At 40.1% G+C, this 25,543-nt stretch overlaps 4 protein-coding genes and 1 long non-coding RNA gene across 13 annotated transcripts; 2 read left to right on the forward strand and 3 right to left on the reverse strand.

The window, feature by feature from the left end:
* Nucleotides 1-116: 116 nt before the first annotated feature.
* On the reverse strand, nt 117-5,411 carry fndc10 (fibronectin type III domain containing 10). 3 transcript variants are annotated; one of them, XM_048181869.1, is made up of 2 exons: nt 5,277-5,411; nt 117-3,596 (listed from the first exon to the last, which is right to left on the reverse strand). In XM_048181869.1, the coding sequence occupies exon 2, from the start codon at nt 3,500-3,502 to the stop codon at nt 2,741-2,743; it is 762 nt and encodes a 253-aa protein (XP_048037826.1). In that variant the 5' UTR covers nt 3,503-3,596; nt 5,277-5,411; the 3' UTR covers nt 117-2,740. The 3 variants fall into 3 exon arrangements, with proteins under 3 accessions (XP_048037826.1, XP_048037825.1, XP_048037823.1); XM_048181868.1 differs by lacking the exon at nt 5,277-5,411 and adding an exon at nt 4,290-4,540; XM_048181866.1 differs by lacking the exon at nt 5,277-5,411 and adding an exon at nt 3,792-4,246.
* A 137-nt stretch (nt 5,412-5,548) lies between these two features.
* On the forward strand, nt 5,549-9,062 carry LOC125263022 (olfactory receptor class A-like protein 4). The gene is given in 4 exon segments (XM_048181865.1): nt 5,549-6,108; nt 7,695-7,760; nt 7,762-8,157; nt 8,159-9,062. Coding segments are annotated over 4 exon segments (1,176 nt in total). The 5' UTR covers nt 5,549-5,898; the 3' UTR covers nt 8,663-9,062.
* A 1,541-nt stretch (nt 9,063-10,603) lies between these two features.
* Nucleotides 10,604-13,731, reverse strand: LOC125263027 (olfactory receptor class A-like protein 4). Of its 2 annotated transcripts, none has more exons than XM_048181879.1 (4): nt 12,378-13,731; nt 11,568-11,831; nt 11,242-11,496; nt 10,604-11,009 (listed from the first exon to the last, which is right to left on the reverse strand). In XM_048181879.1, exons 1-4 carry the CDS (start codon nt 12,633-12,635, stop codon nt 10,782-10,784), a joined length of 1,005 nt encoding a protein of 334 aa, XP_048037836.1. In that variant the 5' UTR covers nt 12,636-13,731; the 3' UTR covers nt 10,604-10,781. The 2 variants fall into 2 exon arrangements, with proteins under 2 accessions (XP_048037836.1, XP_048037835.1); XM_048181878.1 differs by having other exon boundaries at nt 12,306-13,731.
* Nucleotides 13,732-13,749: 18 nt separating this feature from the next.
* LOC125263028 lies at nt 13,750-16,310 on the forward strand. Its single transcript, XR_007183676.1, has 4 exons — nt 13,750-14,050; nt 15,207-15,253; nt 15,342-15,440; nt 15,665-16,310. It is a non-coding gene; the product is annotated as an uncharacterized LOC125263028 (long non-coding RNA).
* A 2,263-nt stretch (nt 16,311-18,573) lies between these two features.
* Nucleotides 18,574-23,949, reverse strand: LOC125263026 (cyclin-L1-like). 6 transcript variants are annotated; one of them, XM_048181873.1, is made up of 11 exons: nt 23,674-23,948; nt 23,122-23,196; nt 22,940-23,049; nt 22,578-22,698; nt 21,403-21,467; nt 21,226-21,325; nt 19,584-19,839; nt 19,424-19,514; nt 19,285-19,344; nt 19,070-19,202; nt 18,574-18,708 (listed from the first exon to the last, which is right to left on the reverse strand). In XM_048181873.1, the coding sequence occupies exons 1-10, from the start codon at nt 23,896-23,898 to the stop codon at nt 19,079-19,081; spliced, it is 1,227 nt and encodes a 408-aa protein (XP_048037830.1). In that variant the 5' UTR covers nt 23,899-23,948; the 3' UTR covers nt 18,574-18,708; nt 19,070-19,078. The 6 variants fall into 6 exon arrangements, with proteins under 6 accessions (XP_048037830.1, XP_048037829.1, XP_048037834.1 ...); XM_048181872.1 differs by having other exon boundaries at nt 18,585-18,711; XM_048181877.1 differs by lacking the exon at nt 18,574-18,708 and having other exon boundaries at nt 18,940-19,202; nt 19,285-19,341; nt 19,424-19,502; nt 23,674-23,949.
* Nucleotides 23,950-25,543: the final 1,594 nt, after the last annotated feature.

Here is a 25,543-nt window from a genome sequence, read left to right on the forward strand (position 1 = left end):
CGGTGGGCGGAGCCTCACAAAAGCGAATCAAAATGACGTATTATGTGATGTCTTCATCCTACTTCATTTCGCTGTTGGATGGCAGTGTAATTTGTGTATATAAAAAGCAATAAAACTTTATTAAATTCACCCCTCGTTTATTGACACAAAAGGTTTGTATTACAGAGAAAAAGCACAGTATTCAAACGACTGTTCAGCCAGTCAGTGGGTCCTTATTTTGGTGAATATTACAAACTCATATTAATAACTTTGTGTAAAGATAAGGCATACTGTAAATTATTGGGTTTGACACACAGAACATCAGAGTACAAAACTACAGCATCCTTCTAATAAAAGGAAAGCAGCTTTTCTTCCTTAATACTACAGTCAGATCACTTAAAATCTTCATCGTTTCATCATATGCAGTGACCGATTCAATGACTTGCATTTCTAAAACAAATATTTATAGCTATCAGTCTAAATATCAGTGAGTGCACAGTATTTGGTAAATGGGATTATTAAACGAGACTATAGATGAAAATGCACTTAAACACAGGAAAAAAGCTTGTTGGGATATAGTGTATGGCTATGTTCGGAATAGCATACTGCAATATTATTTCTACTATTGCTGCGGTATACTGTGTCCCACAATGCACTGCGTTGAGCGTGATGAAAGTAATCTCATTATTTGAACCGGTAACACTTTAAACTCCACTAAAACAAGTATTTTCTAAGAACCGCCCAGCTAACAGGCAACGTTCCCACAACGTTTTCTGAAGGTTGTGTACATGTTAGGTAAAATGTTCTTCAACATCATGAGTATGCTGAGAGAAAACAATGTTCTTGGAACATCTTGTGATGTTGATTTTACTTGATGAATGTTCTCATGAGACAACAATGTTGACTTTTTAGGTCCTAGTTGTGATATAAAATGTCAAAATTGTTACTTTGTATGTTATAATGCCATAACTTTTAAATCTCATAATTCGCTTTTTATGCCACAATTTTACTTTTTAATGTCACAATTTCAACTCTTCATCTCATAATTATGACTTAGTATGTCCTAATTTTGACTTTCTGTGTTATAATTCATAATTTTACATTCTGTCAATATCTCTGTCAAAATACTTTTGACTGTTATCTCATAATTTTGATATTTTATGTCCTAGTTATATCAAAATTATGACTTTGCATGTCTTAATTATCACTTATATTGCTATAATGCCATAAAAATCTCATAATTATGACATATCTAGTCATAATTTCAAACTTTTATGCCATAATTTTGATTTTTTCTGATCAAATGTTAAAATTGTTATGTCCTAATTACCACTTATATTGCTATAATGCCACAATAACTTCTTAATCTCAGTTTTTATTTTTTTATCACAATTTCAACTTTTCATCTCATAATTTAGATTTAGTATGTCCTAAATTCAATTTATGCTCATAATTTTGACTGTTATCTCATAATTATGACTTAGTATGTCCTAATTTTGTCATAGTTATCACTTAGTATAATTAATAATTTTGACTTTTTATGACCTAGTTATAATACCAAAATTATCTTTGCATGTCCTAATTATCTTTGCATGTCCTAATTATCACTTATATTGCTATGATGCCATAATTTAGAATTTTTAATCTCATAATTCTGATTTAGTGTCATAATTTTTACATATGGTCATAATTTCAACTTTTTATGCCATAATTGACTTTTTGTGTCCTAGTTATGATATAAAGTGTTAATAATGTTACTTTGCATGTCATAATTATCACATATATCGCTATAATGCCTTAACTTTTTAATCTTATAATTATGACTGTCATAATTTTGGCATTTTGTCATAATTTCAAACTTTTATGCCATAATTTTGACCTTTTCTGTCCTAGTTATGATATAAAATGTTAACATTGTTATGTCCTAATTATCAGTTATATTGCTATAATGCCATCATTTTGACTTTTTAATCTCATTTTGATTTTTTTATCACAATTTCAACTTTTCATCTCATAATTTAGACTTAGTATGTCCTAATTTAGAATTTTTTTCACTTAGTATGTTATAATTTTGATCATATATGTCCTAGTTACAATATCAAAATTATGACTGCATGTCCTAATTATCACTTATATTGCTATGATGCCATATTTTTGACTTTTTAATCTCATAATTCTGATTTAGTTTTTACATTTTATCATAATTTCAATTTTTTATGCCATAATTTTGACTATTTGTGTCATAGTTATGATAAAGTGTTAAAAAATGTTACTTTGTATGTCCTAATTATCACTTATATTGCCATAATTTAGTTTTTTTAATTCATAATTTAGATTTTTTTGGTCTCAATTTTGACTTTTATCTCATAATTGACCTCAGAACAATGCTCTTGGAACATCACATTTGTACGTGATGAATGTTATCCTAATGTTGAAAGAAAATGTCCGTAGAAAATGTTATACTTGCGTAACCTTTTAAATAACATTCAAATTACGCCACATTACAAACGTTGCAAATCAGTGTTCCCACAACGTTTTTAGAACACAGTGGACGCCACTCACATGCGACATGATGATATTGTGTACTATTGAGGAATTATCGTACACTATATTCAGTAAAGTATCCCATTCCGAACACAGCCTGTGTGTAGTAGTGTTACTCTCAGGAGCAGCGCAGCATTTCTACACGAATTCTGCATTAGTTTCTGATCCTGAGTTGTAAGGTGTGTGTGTGTCTGCGTGACGATAGCGATGTTTCTTTTCACAGGTGTGTGTGCAGGTGTGATCTGTGCGAGTGCTGCGTCGTCAGCGTCGGGTTCATGATGTTTTCGGTGATGTACGCCACCAGCAGACAAATGATGACCAGCATCACGCAGATGGCTCCGCCCACTGTTGTCATGGCGATGACGATGTCCTGCATCCCGCTGGGCTGGAGGCTGAACTCCACGCAGGCTTCGGCCTGGTCGAGGGCGTAGGGTCGCACGCAGAGGCGGTACGGCACGTTGGCGTGCAGCTCGTTGAGTAAATAATCCCTGCAGCTGCTGCCTAAATGCACGACGGCGCATTCGAACTGCGTGTAGCTGCCGTTCCACCAGCAGCTGAGCCTGAAGCCGCCCGCCTGCCCCGGTGCGGGGCTCTTTGGTGGGGCGTGAGCCGTCCACTGAATAAACACACTTCCGTTGGACAGGATGTTGGCAGTGAGTTGTCCGTCAGGTGAGCTCACCTGTCGACAGGACGCACCGGCGCACCTGAAGTCCGGTAGGGTGTACCGGAAGCACAGACGCCCGGGGTCACCGGCGTCAAGAGTGCGGTAGGCGCACAGCGGCCCGACTTCACCCAGAACACGCCACCGTCTCACAGTAGTGCTGTTGTCCTGTAGCTTTGGTATCCGCTCAGAGTCTAATGTATTGGTGTTATTACTGTATTGCGCATCGCTGCTGGTCCGGTTCGGTAAAGCACTGCTGAGAAGCAGCAGAACAGCGAAGCAGCAGCGGAGGACAACCGATCCCTGATGGCCTGCCATGTCTGATTTATCGCTTATATGTTCACAAACGGCGGACAGATGCGGAGAATACCGGAGCGCGTGCGTTCGCCATCACACCGATGCGCGCGACGACCTGCAAAAAAAAAAAAAAAAAAAAAAACCCAGAATGAACCGAACTCAAAACACCGACTCATGCTGCACACACCGACCTCAAATACACAATAACGGGGCATCTCTGAACACAAGACGAGCTTAACAACCTCGAATATCATTATGAAGCAGACTGATAAGGATTTGATGGAAATAAAGATGGAAATATAAAGATTACCTCAGAGAAAACCTTCCGCTGCAGCCGCCGAACGAGAGCGCGCATGTGTCTGTGCGCGCGACCGCGCGCGTTTAATCACTATCATACTTCCTCTCGCTTTTCATTTATTCTGTCACACACACCAGACAATTTGTTCAACAATTCTACAAAAGACTTATAATTTTTTAATATGTCATTAATCGTTCTAATTAATTTTAAATTAACCAACGATCGAGCTTGGGAATATCTATTGGTAACAAATTTGAGTATTTGCGAAAAGAATCAACTGTTTTACATGTAAGCTTTTGGCTTATTTACAACGTACACGTACAATGGTCATTCTGTGATATTACTGGAGCAGAAGAAGCAAATACACAAACGTTGGTTTGATTTTGTGTGTTTTTCGTGAACTTTGTATCCATTGTTTTACTGAAAATACCTGAAAACATATGATAGGCGGGCCATCACGTGTATTTATAAATTCTTGACTAAAAAATAAAATAATAAAAATAAACCTACCCTGAAAAACATGACATGTCGTCCACGTGGCAGATAAATACCAGAAAGATTCTGTTCTTCTGTGCGAGGAAAGCTTCGCGAACACGCGTTTTGTGTATTTAATTTAGCATTAGTTTAGTGTTTATTCTTTCCTTCTTCACGGTGTGTTTTCAGTTGTTCGCCTGTTTGAATATGACGCCATCTAGTGTTCATCTCAGAGACAACAGAGAGAATGTATTAAAGGGTTAGTTCACCCAGAAATGAAAATAATGTCATTAATTACTCACCCTCATGCCGTTCCACACCCGTAAGACCTTCATTCATCTTCAGAACACAAATTAAGATATATATATATTTTTTTAAATCTGATGGCTCCGTGAGGCCTGCATAGCCAGCAATGACATTTCCTCTCTCAAGATCCATTAATGTACTAAAAACATATTTAAATCAGTTCATGTGAGTACAGTGGTTTCAAAAAACAAAATAACAACTTATATAGTGATGGTCGATTTCAAAACACTGCTTCAGGAAGCTTCGGAGCGTTATCAGCGGTCGAATCAGCGGTTCAGAGCGCCAAAGTCACGTGATTTCAGCAGTTTGGCAGTTTAACACGCGATCCGAATCATGATTCGACACAAAATATTCATGAATCATAACGCTCCAAAGCTTCCTGAAGAATCACCGTTATTTTGTTTTTTTGGTGCAATATTAATATCCACTGTACTCACATGAACTGATTTAAATATGTTTTTAGTACATTAATGGATCTTGAGAGAGGAAATGTCATTGCTGGCTATGCAGGCCTCACGGAGCCATCAGATTTAAAAAAATATATATATATCTTAATTTGTGTTCTGAAGATGAATGAAGGTCTTACGGGTGTGGAACGACATGAGGGTGAGTAATTAATGACAGAATTTTCGTTTTTGGGTGAACTAACCCTTTAAGTAATTTATCAGCACCGTAAAATGAGAGATCTTGAGGTAAATAATAAAGGCGGGAACAAACCTGCGTAAGAATGACGTGCGCGCGGCCAATGAGCGAATGAAATATTCCCCGTCATCACTGTCAAAGTGTTCATCTGAGGATTGAGTCAGCGCTTCGTCTAATGATGGGAACATGCAGAATCAGACAGAGTTTAATCAGACCCATGAGTATAAGAGCCCAATGCATCTTCATCAGCACTTTACACTCACAGAATTTAATAAGACTTTTCCTCCAGTAAATTAGGATGGGTTTATTTATGGAAGTAAATACCCGGATTAGACCAGATAGCCTAATTTAAACTAACTAACGTTCTATTACCGTTACTGGAGGAACGTTTGTTCAACTTTGAAAGAACATTGCCAGAACGTTCCCTGTTAGCGGTGAAATATTAAATGCTAAAAACAACTATGAAACAGAAATCAATTCATAAAACAACGAAAACATAAAAAGACAACACATTAATATATCAAATCATTATTTAAGTAAATAAAAGAATGGTTATTCTATAGTCTCCTCCAGTTCTCACTGGATGTTCAACAATCACATTATCATTAACCTGGGTTTATCGTCACTCAGGCATTTAATAATTGATTAAAGATTAAAATCCCAAAGGCCTCAGAAGCCTGAATAACTGCAAAGTTTAATGGAGCGAGGTTGCGCATCTGAGCGTGCGTTCGCGTTTATATACAGAGCTGATGTGAACGCGCGCGACACAACGACCCGCGGCCTCGCGCACGATGGACAGACGGACGTGAGAGAGACAGACATGTCTGAGGTGCTGACGGTGGACGCCATCCTCTTCGGCCTGCTGGTCTTCTCTGGCATCATAGGGAACATTCTGGTCATCTATGTGGTGAGAGAGAGAGAGAGAGAGGAATCAAACTCAATCAGAAACTCAAGATAAACTTGTCCAGGAACACTAATGATTAGTGTGAATCATACAGAAGAGCGTTTGCCTGTCTTCAATTTAAGAATCAGAAGGAAAAAAATATCTCTTTTTATAATAGATTTTTATATCTCGCATAAAGAACATGAGGCTCATTTTAGGACAAAAGTTTTTTCTACATGATTTCATAATTTTCCATGATAATTAAACAGTTAAATTCTAATTAATGTGATGTGAAAGTCATGGATTTAAATTTCATGGAAGTAATTATGCAGATTTAAATTAAATTTAAAATAAATATTTAATATTAAATCAATATTAATTTAATAACATAATGATTCCATTTTAAATAATTGTTTTAAATTAAATAAAAACATTAAATATTAAATTACTAAGTAAAATAGTGTGTTAAAGTATAGAGAATCTAATGAGAATCACCAAGAAAAAATTGAGATGAGATGAAAAATCAAAATGAGAAAAAGTCAGAATTACAGATATCCAACTTTTCCATTTTGGCCATTTAGGCGTCAGCCATTTTGAATTTTGTCATAAAATGCGGTATTTTATGAACGGATTAGCGTAATTGTTACGAACTCAGTATGTGTCTTCAGCACTATGCCCTGACAGTACTCAAACGTTCCGGGGCAGCGCCACCTTGTGGTCAAAAGTTATAATGAAATTTACAAAAATACTAATAGCTTTTGAGTAAATTAGCCTATTTTAACTGGTCTTAAAGGAACACTCCACTTTTTTTGAAAATAGGCTCATTTTCCAACTCCCCTGTTGAGTTTTACCGTTTTCGAATCCATTCAGCCGATCTCCGGGTCTGGCGGTACCACTTTTAGCATAGCTTAGCATAGTTCATTGAATCTGATTAGACCGTTAGCATCTCGCTCAAAAAAAAAAATGACCAAAGGGTTTCAGTATTTTTCCTATTTAAAACTTGACTCAGGCCTAGAAAATAGCAACTTTTCATTTTCCGTCGGTCTTAGTGCACAATTTAACTACAGAAGAGTCAAGTTTCAAATAGGAAAAATATCGAAACTCTTTGGTCATTTTTGAACGAGATGCTAACGGTCTATCGCCTGGAGATCGGCTGAATGGATTCGAAAATGGTAAAACTCAACTGTTTGACTCTAGGGGAGTTGAAAAATGAGCCTATTTTCAAAAAAAGTGGAGTGTTCCTTTAAGAGATTCATTGGGTCATGCCGAGAACATAGATACCAGTCTTGCCAAACTTCCTGTCCGCCATTTTGATTTTCTTTCAAAACCTACTTTTTCAAACTCCTCCTAGACTGTTTGTCCGATATTCGAAATTCTGACATTACAAAAATGTGAAATTATTTATGACTTTGTATGAAACGCATATGAATAAGAAACGCATGACCTGGGCTGTGTTTCCCAAAAACATCGTAAGCCTAAATTGATCGTAGAAACCATTGGTGGCAACGCTTCTAGGCTTATGATGCCTCTGGGAAACGCAGCCCTGGACGTGTTGACGTGAGATTCTTAGAGTTTTTCCTGCTCTTTTCTCTGTGTTTGTGTGTGTTCAGGTGTTTCAGTGCTCTAAGGAAAGCTCCTCTCGTCACTTGCCGCCGTCCGACACCATCCTGGTCAACCTTGTGCATGGCAAACCTGCTGACGTCAGTCTTCCGGACGGTGCCGATCTTCGTGTCGGATCTGGGTCTGGAGGTGTGGCTGTCGTCCGGCTGGTGCCGCGTCTTCATGCTACTGTGGGTGTGGTGGCGGGCGGTGGGCTGCTGGGTCACGCTGGCCCTCAGCGGCTTCCACTGCGCCACCCTGCGGCGGCAGCACGTCTCCATGGGTCCGCTGGGCCAGCGGCGGGAGCGCCTGCGCGTCTGGGCGCTCCTGGCCGCCGTGTGGACCGTCAACCTGCTCTTCTCCCTCCCGGCGCTGGTCTACACCACTCACGTGCGCGGAAACGCCACGGTGGAGCTGATGGTGATCAGCTGCACGACGCGCCCCCTGCTGGGCTGTGTGTGGGAGTTTCCCACCTGACCAGCAGGGTTACGCCTTCGCCTCCACGTCGCTGGCGCTCAACGAGGTCATGCCGCTGATCCTGATGGTGGGCACCAACCTGGCGACGCTGCACGCGCTGGCCAAACACATCCGGGCGGTGGCCGCTGGTGGCTCGGCCGAGCTGCACGTGTCCAGCGAGAGGAAGGCAGGTCACGTGATCATGGCTCTGGTGGCGCTGTTCGTGGGCTGCTGGGTGCTGCAGGTCGCCGCCGTCACCTACTACAACCACAACCGTGGGAAGCACGCGGAGGGACTGCTGACCGTGGCGCACTTCTCGGCCTCACTCTTCGTGGGCTTCAGTCCGCTGGTGGTGGCGCTCGGACACGGGAAACTGCGGCGGAGGATTGGCGGGATTCTGCAGCGGTGGGCGCGCTGGATCAAACATCCCAAGGAGAAACACTCGGACAACAGCAGACAGACGGCGGAGACGGTCGTGCAAACAGCACAGAGCACAAAAAAAGTGACCCACGCCAACCGGTAAGAGCGAATCGAGCCGAACGCTTCAAACGTATGGACACAGATTCATAGATGCGCTTATATATGGGAGCAAATATGAGGTGATGAGTATGGAAGCCCACATTAGAAAAAAATCATGCTTCGCTAAATCATAATTAAAAATTCATAATGACTTTTTTATCTGTTTAACTATGGATGTCCTAGTTGTGATATAAAAAGTCAAAATTGTTACTTTGTAAGTACTAATTATCACTTATGCCATGACTTTTTAATCTCATAAAAGTTTCACTTTTTATGGCATAATTATGACTTTTTATGTCCTATTTATAATATCAAAATTATGACTTTGTATGTCCTAATTGTCACTTATATTATGCCATAATTTTGACTTTTTAATCTCATAATTTTGATTTTTTTGTCACAATTTTAACTTTTCATCTCATAATTTAGATTTAGTATGTCCTAATTTTGATTTATGCTAATAATTTTGACTTTTATCTCATAAATATAACTTAGTATGTCTTAATTTTGACTTTCTATGTATGTTATAATTCATAATTTTGACATTTTATCAATTTCGCCTTTTATGCCATAATTTCAACTTTTCTCTTTTAATTTTGACTTTTTATGTCTTAGCTATAATCTCAAAATTATGACTTTGTACATTCTAACTATCACTTATATTCCTATGATGCCATTATTTTGACTTTTTAATTATGGCATATGACTTTTTTGTCACAATTTTGACTTTTATCTCATAATTTTGATATTTTCTATCCTAGTTATAATATGTCCTAATTATCACTTATATTGCTATGATGCCATTATTTTAATCTCATAATTATGACAGTGTCATAATTTTAACATTTTGTAATAATTTTAACTTTTTGTCATAATTTTGACTTTTTGTGTCCTAGTTATGAAACAAAGTGTTAAAAAAGTTACTTTGTATGTCCGAATTATCACTTATATTGCATAATGCCATAATTTTGACATTATAAGCTTTATAATTTTTTTTTGTCACAATTTTGACTTTTATCGCAAAATTGAATTAGTATGTCCTAATTTTGACTTTTTGTCATAATTATCACTTAGTATGTTATAATTCATAATTTTGACATTTTGTCAGTTTTGCTTTTTATGCCATAATTTCAACTTTTATCTTTTAATTTTGAATTTTTATGTACTAACTATATCAAAATTATGACTTTGTACATCCTAATTATCACTTATATTCCTATGATGCCATAATTTTGACTTTTTGATCTCATATTTTTGATTCACATTTTTTTATGTATGTCCTAGTTATGATACAAAATGTCAAAATTATCACTTATATTGCTATAATTTCAACTTTTCATCTCATAATTATGAATTAGAACATTATAATTTTGACTTATTCTTAATTATAATTTTCCAAAGCATTATTCTTTTCTTATGTGGCAGAAATGGGCTTCCATAGATAAGATAATTCATGCATTCATGTTATTCATTATTTCAGTTAATAATGAATAAATCTGAGCTTAATAATGTTGTTCAGTTCCAGTGATGATCTACAGTGTTTTATTGTAATAAATCTTGTTTCAAACACAAATCTGGTTTTAAGATTTTTTTACCAAAAAACCTACTTAAGAACGTTCTGATTTCTGCTGTTTCATGTGTGCATTTTTCATTTAGTGTTTAATCATCTGAATATCTGTCGATTTCAAATAAATGATGGTTTTATATGATCCACAGTGTCAGTGGTTTGTTGTTAATCTGTGCAAGTAAAGCAGGATTTGTAGCCTGGAAAATGTAATATGTGTCTCTGTGATGCTTTCAAACACAACAGTGACTGTTCAGAATTTACACACTTCCCTTTAAATAAACGTTCATTTTCTGCCTACTTTCTGTAGCATAATGACCATGACTTCATTTAAATACTGCATACACACACATATAGACTTTGAGAAAGAAATTATTTCACTCACAAGTTTAATCAGTCAAACGGCCGCAAACAACAGACACAAGACAAACAAATCACTGAAAGTCCTGGATTCCAAACAAAATGTCTTCAGGTTTACTGACAAATAAGAAGGTGTGAATTCAAATGCGACAGTTTCATGATGCAGAAAACGGTGCGACATGTCTTTGATGTCTGAAGTCTATCCAAACGGATAGAGATGCGACAGGACTGACTTTATAAACGCTCGGAGCTTCCGGTGTCCCACGGCGAGGACGATGGGCGACAGCGCGATGAAGCTCATGTTCGCGAAGCGAGCGATGATGAGCAGGAACTCTGTGGAAGATCCGCGGTTATAGTTGAAGTAGTTGACCGAGATGACGTTAGTTCCCCAAGAAGAAATGAAGAGGACATTCAGAGCCAGAATCACCTGAGCAAACACAGAGAGAAGGTGTTAGTAGTGTTTCATCTGTTAACTGTCAGTGTCCTGCTACTGCCATTTCTCCCAAGTAATCATCGTCAATTAGGCACCATTCGAAAGCTTAAAAGCTCAAAATTCATCATTTTTTCACTTCTGCAGTAATCTGCTGAGTGTCTCTTTAAAAAGAACCAACTTTAGATCTGTATTACAAAGCATTCATGAACTGACAGTTAACACTCACTTTAGCCGCCCGACGCTCCGCAGGGATCCGAGTGACGACCGGTGCGTCCTGACTCTTGTTGGCGGCGTTCCGCGTGTGTCCGTGAGCGTACAGCGTCAACAGGGAGCCCAGGTTGGTGATGTTCATCAGGCAGATGGGAATGGACTCATGGATCACCATGGAGGAGGTGGCGAAGGCCAGGCCGCTGTAGGCTGACGGGAAGTCCCAGATGCAGCCCATGAGAGGCCGAGTGGTGCTGCTCACCAACATCAGCGTCTGCAGGAAGGGTCAAAGGTTAAACGCAGTTGCACACAAGCTAAATGCTGATCGTAAAGGGGCAGACTGACCTCGGTGGAGTTTTCGTCTCCGTTCTTGGAGAAGATGAACGCTGGGATGGCGTAGATCAGATTGAGGCTCCAGATGAGGCCGAAGCCGAGGATGAGGGATCTGGGGGGCCCGCGGGGGCCGTGCAGGCTGATGACGGGCGGGGCGACCCGACGCAGCGTCTGAAAGTGGAACGCGCTCAGAAAGAACGTCGACCAAACGTTTGCGGAGCGGAGCCAAACCCAGATGCCCATCATAAGGTGACACATGTCTCTAGAGAGGAAAATCTGTGGGGAAACAGACACATGGATGTTTGAAAATTGGTACGGAGCATAAAACAGTCGTCATTAGCAGTTTTGAGAGTGAACACAGTCCACGCAGTTGTCCTATCAAAGGAAACCCAGGTGCAGAGAATCCTAGTGTGTGCATTTCAAACCCAACAAATTCCTGGCTGTCAAATGTTTTGATTGTAAAGCATGTTTCTTCTCACATTAATGACTTTGGTTTAGAGTCCAACTTGTTGGTTTTGATTGTTCTAAACATAATGAATCAAACTCTAACAATGACCGAATTAAACTCTGTTGAACGAATCAATAGATCCGTGAGCCTCTCAAACTCTTCATGTTGAGTGAAGAATCTGACACAATCTACAGCTCAAAGCCTTCACAAAGCTGGACCAAAAAGACACCAGGTTGAGTTCACACTCATTTCAGTGGTTTGGTTGTAAAGAATAAACCCCGACTGCAATCCCATCTCCATACCTCAACATCTATCCATTCATTAACAGTTATCCATCCAACCAAACGTCCTTCCATGTGGAAATTCTGCCGTACCTCCACTCCCAGGTCGGACACCATCACGACCGTGTTTCTCACCAACGACACCATCAGGTTGGAGAAAGCCATGTTGACCAGGATCACGTCAGAGCTCCGGACGACTCCCGTCTCTCGCAGAAGGCTTTCTCCAACCACTCCGATGACCGTGGTGTTTCCCACATTCCCCAGCAGAACCAGAATGACGTAGAGGGCGAAGTAGAAAGGAGATGAAGCGATACTCTGACTGACGCTTGAGGGTTTTCTTTGAGGGGCCATGTTTCTTCTGATCGCCAAGCTTCTTCAGACTTCAATCATAAATGGAGCTTCTCTCAGAACGTCTCAGTGATGTTGTAATATCTCCATCCCAACGTCGCCCTCTCCACCCACCGACCGCAAGCCCCTTTTATGGATCACGGTTGCCAAACAAATATCAACCCAAAACAACATCCGCTCCATCCCGGTCCTGCTGTCATAGGTGAAGATGCCGTGAATGGCAGGTGAGATTCCACCAGAGATATGGATGTTTTGGGATAAATGAGCTGAACTTGCATCTTCATGCATGAGGGATTAACTATCCCCACCAGGTTAATTAAACTCTCACTAGTTAGCAGCCTAATTCATTAGTAAGCCCACCACAATTCCACAGAGTGTGGGTCCAAAAACAGCCATACACTTGGAGTTGTTGGAGCTGTGATTTAACAACTTTAGTTTCGGTCTTTGTACTGTCTAGTAAGAATGATCGATTTATATAAACTACTGATCCTGTGTAGTGTCATATACAGAGTACATTGTGTAAATTGTGTGTTTTTCATAATGTAGCCTATACTTTTACACATTTTCATCTATCTATCACACAATCATGGCAATTATGACACTTCCATTTTACATTACTCTTCCGCACTGTTAGTGTTTGTGCGTCCAGGAGAGGACACGCCATGACCTCTGACCCTTAAAGACATACAGAGAGATCTGAATCTGAGAAAAAAGACATTTATTTTCATACTAAACATCACAAAAATCAGTTATTATTAAATAGACGGAGTTTTGAGTATGCCAATTAGTATTAACTTAAATATATCACGATATATATGCCACAACTATGCCCGTTTCCGGCACATAAGGGGGGAAAAACATGCTTTCATAAATCATAAATATGATATAAATCCAAATTCTGACATTAAATGCCATCATTTTGAATTTTTCATCTAATAACTGTAATAATATAGGCACTTTATCTAATAATTATGATTTACAAAAGCATATTTTTTTACTGAAGGTAAGTGGTTTGGTGAATGGATAATGGATAATACATATTTTATATACAAACATACAGGGGTGCATTGCGATGTAAAGTTGTGTACATAGGGAATATTTTGGTGCGCGCTCCTAATTTAATCAATGAAGCACGCTCCACAGAAAGCGCGCGAAGGTGGCTCGTGAAACGGCGCGCGCCATTTATGAAACGCAAACACAATAGGACGATGTATGATTTTAAAATGTTACAAAAGTTTTCAAAGCAATAAAATAATAAACAAATATTGATTTGTGAGAGAATGTACGTCGTATCAGTCGTTTTAACGCGTCGCGACTGTTAAATTAGTCAAGAGACTGATATTTACCTCAGAGAATCTCCCGCCGATGGACATCATGAAGTAAACACGGTGTTTCGACTGAAACTACAGTTAATCACGGTAAAGTTTAATACAGAATATCCTCTTCCCCTCATGTAAAAATATAATGCATTTCATTCAGACGTGTAAAATGAAATTTGAGTTTAAATATGAAACACTCAGGCATTCTTATATAATTTCAAAGTTCATTCTTCAACATCTCAGTAATCTGGTTAAGGATTATCAGTTAAATCAATCTTGTGGTAAGGTTCAGTGTGATTATGCTGTTTGACGATCGCTAGGTGGCAGTAGAAACACATATCAGACGCTCACATGTGTGAGCAGAGACATCAACACTGTTAATATGACTCACAACACAGATCTGACGCTGGGGCAGAGAAATTTCATAACATAATGTACAAGAAGAGAACTTCTTACATGTTCCTGTTTACGGCATCCATCTTGTGTGGCGCTTCATGTTGTTTGGCTCCATTTTGAAGACTCTGCCATCTAAAAAAACCCAACCCAACCTGGTAAATATAGGATATGCTGGGTTAATCTATCATAATGATTGGGTTGCAGAGTTAACCCAGCAGTTTGGGTCACACATTTAACCCAAAGAAAGGAAAAACAAACAAACTTAAACCTGTTCTTGGAGGAAAGAAGCGAGTGCTGAAATCTGTTGCAAGATAACCATTTTATGGCAAGAAAACAAGATTTAGTTAAAGAATAAAGAAACGCAGGTTTACCTGGTGTCATATCCTCTGCCGGACATTGGCACTCTCCTGTGAAGCGAGTGGTGCGACGTGACGTGACACAGTTAAATCACTCCCATTATAATCAATGAAGCTGCCCTCAGTGCAAACCCTTCGTTGATTATAACAGAAGCGATCTAGTGTATTCGTCCCATGACAGCGCCCTACAGCAGACATATGAAATAAGAAAGGTATAATGTGAGAAATAAGGACACATCAGTGTCATAATATACAATAATAGACTAGAGAAAGACAATACAAACCTTAAAATAATTCAGAAAGATTTCTCTCAGGACAAATTTTTTATTTTTAATATTTTCTTTAATACTTACTCCTCTTACAGCAGTTGCATTATATGATTTGATATGCATTTGGATAAAAGCGTCTGCTGAATGAATGAATGTAAATATAATGCAGTGCATTAATAATTCTGCTTCCTTAAATTCAATGCATCCTGTTTGATTGGTCAATTCAAACTCAAGAATCTGCAACTGGATTTTGAATAGCAACGCTGAGGCTTTGTTCTTGAGTAAGTACATGCAACTTTATTAAAAATAAATAATGTGACACACATAAACACTCTTATAAAGTGATCTGTCTTTGATATCTGTCCACAGAGAGCTGTCTGTCAGACCACACGCGACAGGATTGACTTCATAAACGCTCGGAGTCTCCGGTGTCCCACGGCCAGGACGATGGGCGACAGCGCGATGAAGGTGATGTTCGCGATGCGAGCGACGATGAGCAGGAACTCTGCGGAAGATCCGCGGTTATAGTTGAAGTAGTTGACCGAGATGATGCTGGTGCCCCAAGACGAAATGAAGAGGATATTGAGCGCCAGAATCACCTGAGCAAACAAAAGAAAAGTGTCATTCTGTGATACTGATTTAAAAACCACCTGATCTATTCCTGCCTAACTCCTAACTCCATTTTCTTGTAGAAACACTCACTGGAGAACCAAAAACATGAACCAACTTGCTCTCAGCCAGAGCATGAGCTCCCATGGGACGCTTCCCACAGAATCATGGCCATCCGTGAAGATCATTAGTTCAGGAAATGACATCATCATGGCATAATTAAAGTTTGGGTCTTACATAGTAGGTCTTGTTGGTCCTGAAACAACCAGTCGGATTTGTACACTAGATTTGTGAACATTCAGGTCATCTATATGCTAGTGTCCCAATAAAAGAATTAACTTTATTTTTATTAGATATTTAAAGTCTCTGTCGAGAAAACGAACCACAACTATTAATGACATCATCTTGCACTGGGGGGCGTATCCATTTTTTTTATCCGGTAAGTGCAACAACACAGAAAATGCAATCGTCAAGCCACTTTGTGGATGCAAATGTTGGTTGGTTGGTGTTTTAACACTTCCTTGGCTATTTTTATATAATGTTTATAAAACTTGCTTTAGATAAAAACAGGATTCACTGATTTTGTACTAAAGTGTTTGCAGAGTTATATAATTTCCTAAGAGAACTTAAACCATAATAATTTAAGAGATATTGGACTCTGGCATGAGAAGCACAGCGATGGATCTTTATTTGAAAATAAGAACGTCCTATATGTATACATGATCTGATCCCAACAATCCCAAAAACAAACAGGGTTGATTTCACGGTTTAATCTGTTAGAGTTGGGTTAAGATCATCTCACCTTAGCCGCCCGCCGCTCCGCAGGGATCCGGGTGATGACCGGTGCGTCCTGACTCTTGTTGGCGGCTCTTCTTGTTTGTCCGTGAGCGTACAGCGTCAACAGGGAGCCCAGGTTAGTGACACTCATCAGGAATATGGGAATGGTTTCATGGATCACCATGGAGGAGGTGGCGAAGGCCAGGCCGCTGTAGGCTGACGGAAAGCTCCAGATGCAGCCCAACAGCGGCCGAGTGGTGCTGCTCACTAACATCAGCGACTGGACGAGAGTTCAAAGGGTTAAACGAAACGAGACACACAAGTTAAATTCAGACCAATAAAGACACAGACTGACCTCGGTGGAGTTCTCGTCTCCGTTCTTGGAGAAGATGAACGCTGGGATGGAGTAGATCAGATTGAGGCTCCAGATGAGGCACAGCCCGAATATGAGGGATTTGGGGGGTCCGGGGTGGCCGTGCACGTTTGTGACGGCCGGGGCGACCCGCCGCAGCGTTTGAAAGTGGAACGCGCTCAGAAAGAACGTCGACCAAACATTGGCAGAGCGGAGCCAAACCCAGATGCCCATCATGAAACGACACCAGTTTTTATTGAGGAAAACCTGTGAGGAAGGAAGGGCAGAATCACACCCTCATACGAAAAAAGCTAATTAAAAACCACAACAATATCAAACTAGATAGCAGAATTCGTAGCAATCTTTAGATGCATTTTAGATGTTGTTGCTCCATCCAAACTTATGCAACTGAAAACTAGCTCTCATTTCTGGCTTCATAATGAAACTCAAGTCCAGAAGGTGCCAGTGGAAATGGAAAAAAACATAAGCGTCAAATTTCTGGCCAGTCTCAGCGTTCTCCGTGATGTTGTGGAGAAGGTTCACACAGTGTTTCCAGCATAGTGTCTGCTTTGATACATATTGTGGACCGCTGATCCTAGACATGCCGCTTTATTCCTGCTCGACCTCATTTCTGCCTTCGACACGATCAGCCATCATCTGGAGATTGGGAAACACACTTTTATATCTTCTCACCTGGACCAGCAGGAGTCTCCCAGAACCATCGGAACTGCCTAGAACTTCTGCCAGCCCTCTGAGTGCCTTCTTGGCACCATTGCAGGTCTCTCCACTGGTTTCCACTTCAAGGGTTTACATGGTTCAGCTCCCAAACTCTAGCGTTATATCCCTCTAATACTTGAATCAGATCTTCTCCTACAGTTAAGACTGGATTTTTGGGTGGTTTTTGAGGCAACGGCAATGGTCTTGATGGGCCTTATTGAATGTACCCAGGAAACAAAATATACTCTAAAGACATTTTGGTAATGCTCCCATTAAGTTAAGAAAATGTTATTTCTGAATCTTCTCTTTCAAAAAGTTTTTAAAATGTTTTAAAAACATTTTTCTTGGCAATGCGAACATCAAGGGAACATTCCATTCTTCAAACATTGTTACTTTTGAATGTTCTGAAACAAGTAGTAACATTTACGAAACATTAGATGAACGTCAACTAAACTGTTTCAGGAAAAAATGTTCCATGAACGATGTATAAATAACATGTTTTGAGACCAGATAACTCTGAACAAACACTTTATTACCTTTACTGTAAGAACGTTTGTTCATAACTTTGAGAGAACCTTGCCAGAACGTTAGCTAAAGTTCTGAGTTTTATTAACTTTTATCATGACAATACTTCCAATCCCAACCAGAATCTCATCATTTATTCATGGGTGAACATCATGGACCATGGTTGAGTTTTCTTTCGAATTTGCAAATAGAACAAACGCTGATTAATTACATCTCAACGTTGATTTATACATGTTTTGTTAACACTTTTACAACCATTTAGCATTGAAAGTTGTTTCAGCGTTTTTTCAACATTATTTCAAACACACTCAGTCCATTCGTCCATCATACAGTCAGTCTTCCGTACCTCTATTCCCATGTCGGAGATCACCAGAAGAGAGTTTCTGGCCAACGACACCATCAGGTTGGAGAAAGCCATGTTGACCAGAATGATGTCAGAGCTCCGGACGACTCCCGGATCCCGCAGAAGGCTTTCGCCGACCACTCCGATGACCGTGGTGTTTCCCACGTTCCCCAGCAGCACCAGAATGAGGTACACGGTGATGTAGAGCGTAGACGACGGCGTGCGCTGAGAGGAGCTCGGGGCTTTAGCGGCCATGATTCACCTGATCACTGGACAATCGAGCGATCAAAGCGCTTGAGGTTTTTCCAGCATTTATGAAGCTTCTCTCGGTGACGTCTCGGTGACCTCATTCCCTCATCACCACAGTTACCACATATATATCAACCCAACACAACATCCGCTCCATCTTGGTCCTGCTGGTGAAGGAGAAGATACCGTGAGGGGCCGGCGAGATTCCACCAGAGATACATGTGTATTAGGACACACGAGGGATTAACCGCTCCCACCGGGCCAATTAAACGCTCACTAGTTAGCAGCCTAATTCATTAGTAAGCCCGCCGCGATCCCACAGGGCTTAATATCAAGGGTCCAAACAAACTCTTCACTGTTTAGCAATTTTACAAGCAAAACCAGTCACACAGTTATTACAATTCTCCCATTTTATTTAAAACTAGATTCAAAAATACACAATACAAAATACTTTGGTCAAGGCAGTTTAGATCTATATAAGCGGTTTCATCTGATTGGTCAGTTTCGGGCAACTCCCCCTCACACCTGATGACATCATCTCCTGTGAGATGAACGTCCCTTTCTCTGCTCTCGTTCGCGTTCCCTCTGCCGGTGTCTGTAGGACTTCGAGCGTCCAGGAGAAACAGGCCGCGATGGAGAGGTCACGCTACGACTGCGCCTGAAGACAGACAGACAGACAGACAGGTGAAGCTATTCTGTCAGGTGATATTCAGGTGCGCATGACACAGGTGAGGCGTTACCTGCGTCTGGGGGGCGACGGGATGCTTCGTCTTTCATCACTGCGACTCAGACGATTCCTACTGAGAGAGAAACGTGAAATAATGTCACTTGAAGGTCAAGTCAAGTGCGCTGAAACTCTCGTGAAGACGTCTGGCTCACCCGTCTCGGCTGGTGATCTTTCGACAGACGTTTTTGAGGGCGAGATGAGACAGCGGAGATTCGTGATTCTTCTGGTTTTCTGCAGGAGACGCTGAGAGAGGGCGAGAGAATGAACGCACAGAAACGCATTCTGGTGACATCAGAGTATATATGAACCCACCAGCTTTAGACGCAGGAGAGAAACCGGCTGCCGGATCACGGGTCGGGGTGTCGGTCGCGGACGCCGGCCCTCCTGGTTTACTCGTGTGGTATTGAGCGTCCAATTTTAAACGCGATTCCTCCACCTGCTGCTGCAGTGCCGTCAGCGACTCGCACCGCAGTGTGTACAGCCGCAGGATACAGCAGCTGATCTCAATCAGGTCCTGTTCTGACGTCCCGAACAACGAGAACCAGGGCGGCTGGTCAGGCAGAGGGATCTGACAACAGAGAGAGACCAGCCAGCTAACAGGGAACGTTTTTTAAAGGTTATGTAGGATGGGCCATTCTACAGACTGGTGCAATCTGCTGTCCCACAACCAATAAACACATTAAAAAGTATTCAAATGTTTGATGTTTACTAAGATTCTTCTATTATCTGTTGAATCCTACAATAATATTTAAAATATCAGTAAGATTAATATATATAAAAATCATCATTTATTGGGTACTTTCAGTTGGGAGGAGTCTGTCCCGAACCCTGACCCCTAAATTTATGAAAATGATTTTTAAAATTTTTTTGCATTTTATTCCGTTCTTGTGTTTAAAAATGTTTTTTATATTTTCTTTGTAAATCATGAAACTTTATGTAAAAAAAAAAATGTGTCTCACATTTTTTATGCGCGCTCAAAATTGTCATTACCGAAACGTGGTGAAGTTTCGGTAGTGATGTCATTGTTTTGGTACTGACAAAAGTGAACACATAATCATTTATTTGGGAGAAATAAACTAAATTTTAGTACAGTTATGCAAATCATTAGTATTTTAATATGTTTTAGTGTGTGAGTTAAATCGTGTCATGTGACACATTACTGTCACTACCGAAACATGGGATGTTTTGTCAGAAATAAAGTATATTGAATGATCAACTAAGATGTTATTATAGTGTTTGGTTCAATGTTTATTCAAACTAATGAATCCTTCACTTTGAAATCAGTTTGATAAACTTTATGACTTTTACAAAGAAAGATTGGATTCAAAATACAACAAATCTCATAAATTACACTTGAAATATTGATAAAATTGTAATTGTTATTGATTTACCTGTGAAAACTTTCTTTAAAATATATATTCACAAGGTAGATGTAAACAAAATCTCAATAGGTCAATGTGACCCTTCTTATTAAATTATTTATTATTGTGTTTCGATAGTGACATAATTGGGGAGAGGAAAAATATTCCAAAACTTTCTGAAAATACAGTATGAGAATTAACTGCACAATTAATAGAAATGTGAATCTTGGATATTATACAATTTGCACACATACAAAATGTGTAGAAAAAGGCACATTTTTTCAGGATTTTTAACCAATTCTGTAGAATGGCCCATATACATTCTTGTAATGTTGATAGAAAATGTTAAAATATGTGTGTTTTAAACATTGAGAGAACGTTCAAATGTAACATTCTCATAATGTTTTAACTTGATAAAATGGCACGTTCACATAACGATCTTAATACATAAAAAATGGACATTTTGAACATTTAAAAAACATTCAGAAATAACATTTTCATAACTTAATGTTCTTTAAACTAGTTGTGTTACATGCTATGTGTGTGAATGTCAATGGAGTTAGGGGATAAAACAAAATTATCACATGATTCACCTGTAATACTCTTGCAGAAAGAAAGATACACGCACACGCGACTGTTTCAGCGCTAAATCTCAAAAACACATCAGTCCTCAGGCTGTCGTTCATGTAGTTCCTAGAGAGAGACAGACGGAGCGTTACAGTTAACGCGCTTGAGCGGTTTTCAGCTCAACGTTTGGTTCCGGATCTCACCAGGCTATCTGAAGCAGTCTGGTGTTCTTCTCACACTCCAGAACCTGAAGATACATCACGATCACCTGCACAGGTACACACCGACAACAAGGGTGAGGCCAGAAACATGCGCACGAAATGTGTCACACCACAAATCACTCTATTTATATTTACACAATTTACTTCCTAAACTGTAACACTGATACAAGCATTTTCTGCAAAGCTGCTTTTAAACAATATGTATTGTGATTACCGCTGTACAAAAAAAACCTGAACTGAATTTAACTGAATACCGCGACACAAAAACATTCTCAGCAGTGCTGCGAGAGAAGTGCATTAGCGCAACTATTATAATGGTGGATCAGCGATTTGAAACGAACTGTGGTTAACATTAACAAAACTTCTGACATGTTCGTATCTATCTGAACAAAACACATCTGGTTTAACAATACAGACATTTGAAGGAAACTATCAGCTCTTTCGAGTCGCGAGTTTTGTCACCGCCGCAGTAACGCAATAATGGACGTTAAAGGCGTTTCTCCCGTATTGCGAAAGATGCAAAACACTACTTGGGCCTTTAATGTCTGTTATTGCGTTACTCATCTGCGTAGTCATTGGACGACACTTTGAAAAGGTTTGCGAGAAACACTACAGTAACGCAATAATGGACGTTAAATGTTGGGCTACACCGCGTTTTTTCCGCGTATTGCTCAACTGTGTGAAAGACGCAAAACACCAAGTATACCTGCTCAGACAAGACAGAGCAGGTTACTGATGATATTAAACAAAGTCCCAGCTTTCAAACTGTGTAGGTTTTTAAGAAATTCGAACAATAAAAAACGTTTTGTGGCTCTTTAATGTGTCGTGACAGATCGCTGTAGCGCCTCAGCTCAAGCGGCTCATGAACCGATCATCTCTTCCTACTAGTTCATTTATAGCATCAAGTAAACGTGAATGAACATCAGAAGGAATGTTGTTTCAAACGCGGAAAGGCGTCAGTACACACGATTTTACAAGTTCAAGTCCACCGAGGTTAATCTTCTAACTCCTGACTGCTTTGTCGGACAAAACGCAGATCCGGCATTATGACTGGTTAGATCGCTTGTCAATCAAACTCCCGGCGAAGGGTCAATTTGCATACTTGCGTGAAAAGTGCGTTCCTGGCCTAAAATGCAGCAAATGTGCGTCAGTCTAACCTTGTGTGGGTGTTTGACGTGGACGCAGAAGCCGAGCTCCTTCAGGACGCGTCGCTCCGCTTTGATCACGTGACTCTTGCGGCTGACGTACACCTCGTCCAACAGCAGGGGGCTGACGAGCCTGACGGAGACAGCGCAGCTTCAGAACACACTCCAGACTCGCGCTGTACGGGTGAGCGGCGGCGTTGTGCCAAATCTTGACTCCCTGCCAAATTATTACCCCCCTCGTTGAAGTCGCTAACTGATATACTAATCCAAACCCCACCCCTAATCCAAACCCCTCCCCCACACCTACTCCTAAACCAATACTAGGGGGGTAATAATTTGCCGGGGGTCAGAATGCGGCACAACAGCGGCGTTACCTGTTTCCCGCGGCGTGCTTGAGGTGGTGGAAGACGTTCAGGACGTCCCTCACTCGCCGCGGCTCCTCTTCGATCTTAGACGCGAGCTGAAGACACGCCATGGCGACCGTCTGCGATATGAGAGGGTTAAAGGTCATGCGGTCACGCGTGAGAGGCAGACAGCTAGTTTAGAGACGTCTCACCTCAGCGCAGTGTCTCACGAACGATTTACAGTAGAAGAACCGGTGGAACAGGATCTGGGCCGTTGCCATGGCGACCTGACAAAAGAGTCGTAAAACATCCAACAGCTATGTTTTCATGCTAATGAGGGATGTGTGATCTTAAACTAGCACAGAAATCAGTATTATTTAGAACTCATACTAGTTTAAACATGGTGTAGTTGTTCTGTTCTGGGGCTGGTTACAGTCACTATGTTACTAGTGTACTAGACTGTACTAGTGTGCCTACTAGCAGTTAGTCGAGGTGTAATAAGCCTTACTTTTATGTATTGTTAGACTAGTCAAAGCCGTTTATGTAACTGGCCACTGAGGTGCTTAGCAAAACAACTCTGCTGAGAAACTCTGGTTTGCTGGTCTTGGTCTGGCCAGGGTTGGGTTAATCTGACAAGAACCTAAACCCGAGCCAGACCGCTTTGGCCATACTGAGAGCCAGCTTAACCCGGTTCAAAAGCATTTTATTCACAGAAGGGAATCGGGGTGACAAGTAGTTGCTAGGCAACAGAGAACCGCGCGGACCTGAGGCAGGCGGAGAAGAACTCCCGCGTTCTGGATCATCTCGCACATCCGGATCCGTAGCTGCTCCTCCGTGCGCGCGGACAGTCCGTGAGCGCGCGATGGGCTGCAGTGCACGCTCTCGGGAGGCAGCAGGCAGTTCTCCAGAGTGAGCGCGACACCCGAGTAGAGTTTACCCGCGATCATGATCCCGTCACCGGGCAGGATCAGTCCGGCGGCCGCCGCCATGTTGACGCGGATGTAAACATACAGTTGAACACGGTTCACAGCGCCACCTGCAGTACTGAGGGAGCCAATGCATATAACCACCTGATGATACATTACTCTAATAAATAGGTTTAAATCCCACTCATCTCAAATTTAAGGGTACATAAGTGAGCATTGTATAGTTAATATAGGGGAGAGTGGGGTAAGATGAGCCAGTGAGTAAGTTGACCCACCTCCTGAATCTTGGCAACCGTACCATTTTATTGTCATGTGACCATATATTTTTAAAATCACCCATCACTTCTGCCAGACTGTGAAAAGGAGAAGCACATTGGAGGAGTGGAAGTCGCTTATTTATTTTAAAAACTGTTTTTGGCTTGTCAAAGTAAAATTTTAACAGATGTAATTTCATTAAATCAAATTTGTCCAGGTCTAAAACTATTTATGATGAATATTGGTGATTTGGCAACGTATAAAAGCATGCAAGTCATTTAGCTAAATATTATTCTGAATTGGTAAGCTAGATTGCTTTTCCTAAAATGGCAGCTGTATGGCAAAGTGAGCCAAACTTGGGTAAAGTTGGTTTTATATTCGCACATTCTGACATCCGTATTCAATAGCCTTGTTAATCACACTCATTGAATTCACAAGTAAATATGCCATTAAAACAAACTTGCTATTTTATCGACTGTGAAAAATGTTTAAGTTGACAATCGTTAGTTGTAAATCATGTCGCTGCTTAAAATTCGCAAACATTAATTTATTGCACATTTATTGGAAAGTCGGAATTTATCAGAAGTCCGAATGTGCGAATATAAAACCAACTTTACCCAAGTGTGAGCCAAATGCTGTGGGGTAAATTGAGCCAGCGTTTCAACTTACCCCACCATAAGGCACTGAATTTAAGTTAAATCTGAAGTATAAACTGGTGTCATTTCAATGTAATATTACACAACTGGTTTAGTTTATTTTTGAGTTTATTTGATAGGAACAGTGTTCAAGTACACCAAATCCTTCTCTGATCTTTAATCATTTATATCTTTCCACCTGTAGTCTCTAATGGCCTAACATTGTCAACATTGCAGAAAAACTACCATGTCAAGGACCTTTTGACTAAAACGTTTATTAGTTTCAGTGACATTTATTCATTCTTATTTAGTTTTTATTTAATTCTACTCAACAAACTCTCTGTTTAGGAAGTTTACAATTTTGACGTTCAACATATTGTTTCAGAAATGCAAACAATTAAACATACTGAAATTTCAACTTCATTTGGTTGGTTTTATGTTGTTTAATTTAGCTTTAAAAAAATTGTAAAATATTTTAACAAAGAATATTTGTAAAAGGAAATTTGATTATTAAATTAGCTTTTAAAACAGATACATTATGTTTAAAATTTCACATGGGTTTCGATTCAGATTCAGTTTAGACCTACACCTACTGACACGGCTCAACTTACCCCTAACCTGGGGTAAATTGAGCCAGAGGATCACTTTTTTAATAATAAGTCATATTTTTAGAACCCTTCATCATAGATGTATTCTGATCATTTAAAATTATAGAAAACATCCTGAAATTACTTTAAATACTTTTATTGTACTTCTGCCTCATTTCCACATAAGTAAAAAATGGCTCATCTTACCCCACTCTCCCCTACACAAATGCC

The sequence above is a fragment of the Megalobrama amblycephala genome, linkage group LG2 (assembly GCF_018812025.1).
Source record: "Megalobrama amblycephala isolate DHTTF-2021 linkage group LG2, ASM1881202v1, whole genome shotgun sequence".
NCBI lineage: Eukaryota > Metazoa > Chordata > Actinopteri > Cypriniformes > Xenocyprididae > Megalobrama > Megalobrama amblycephala.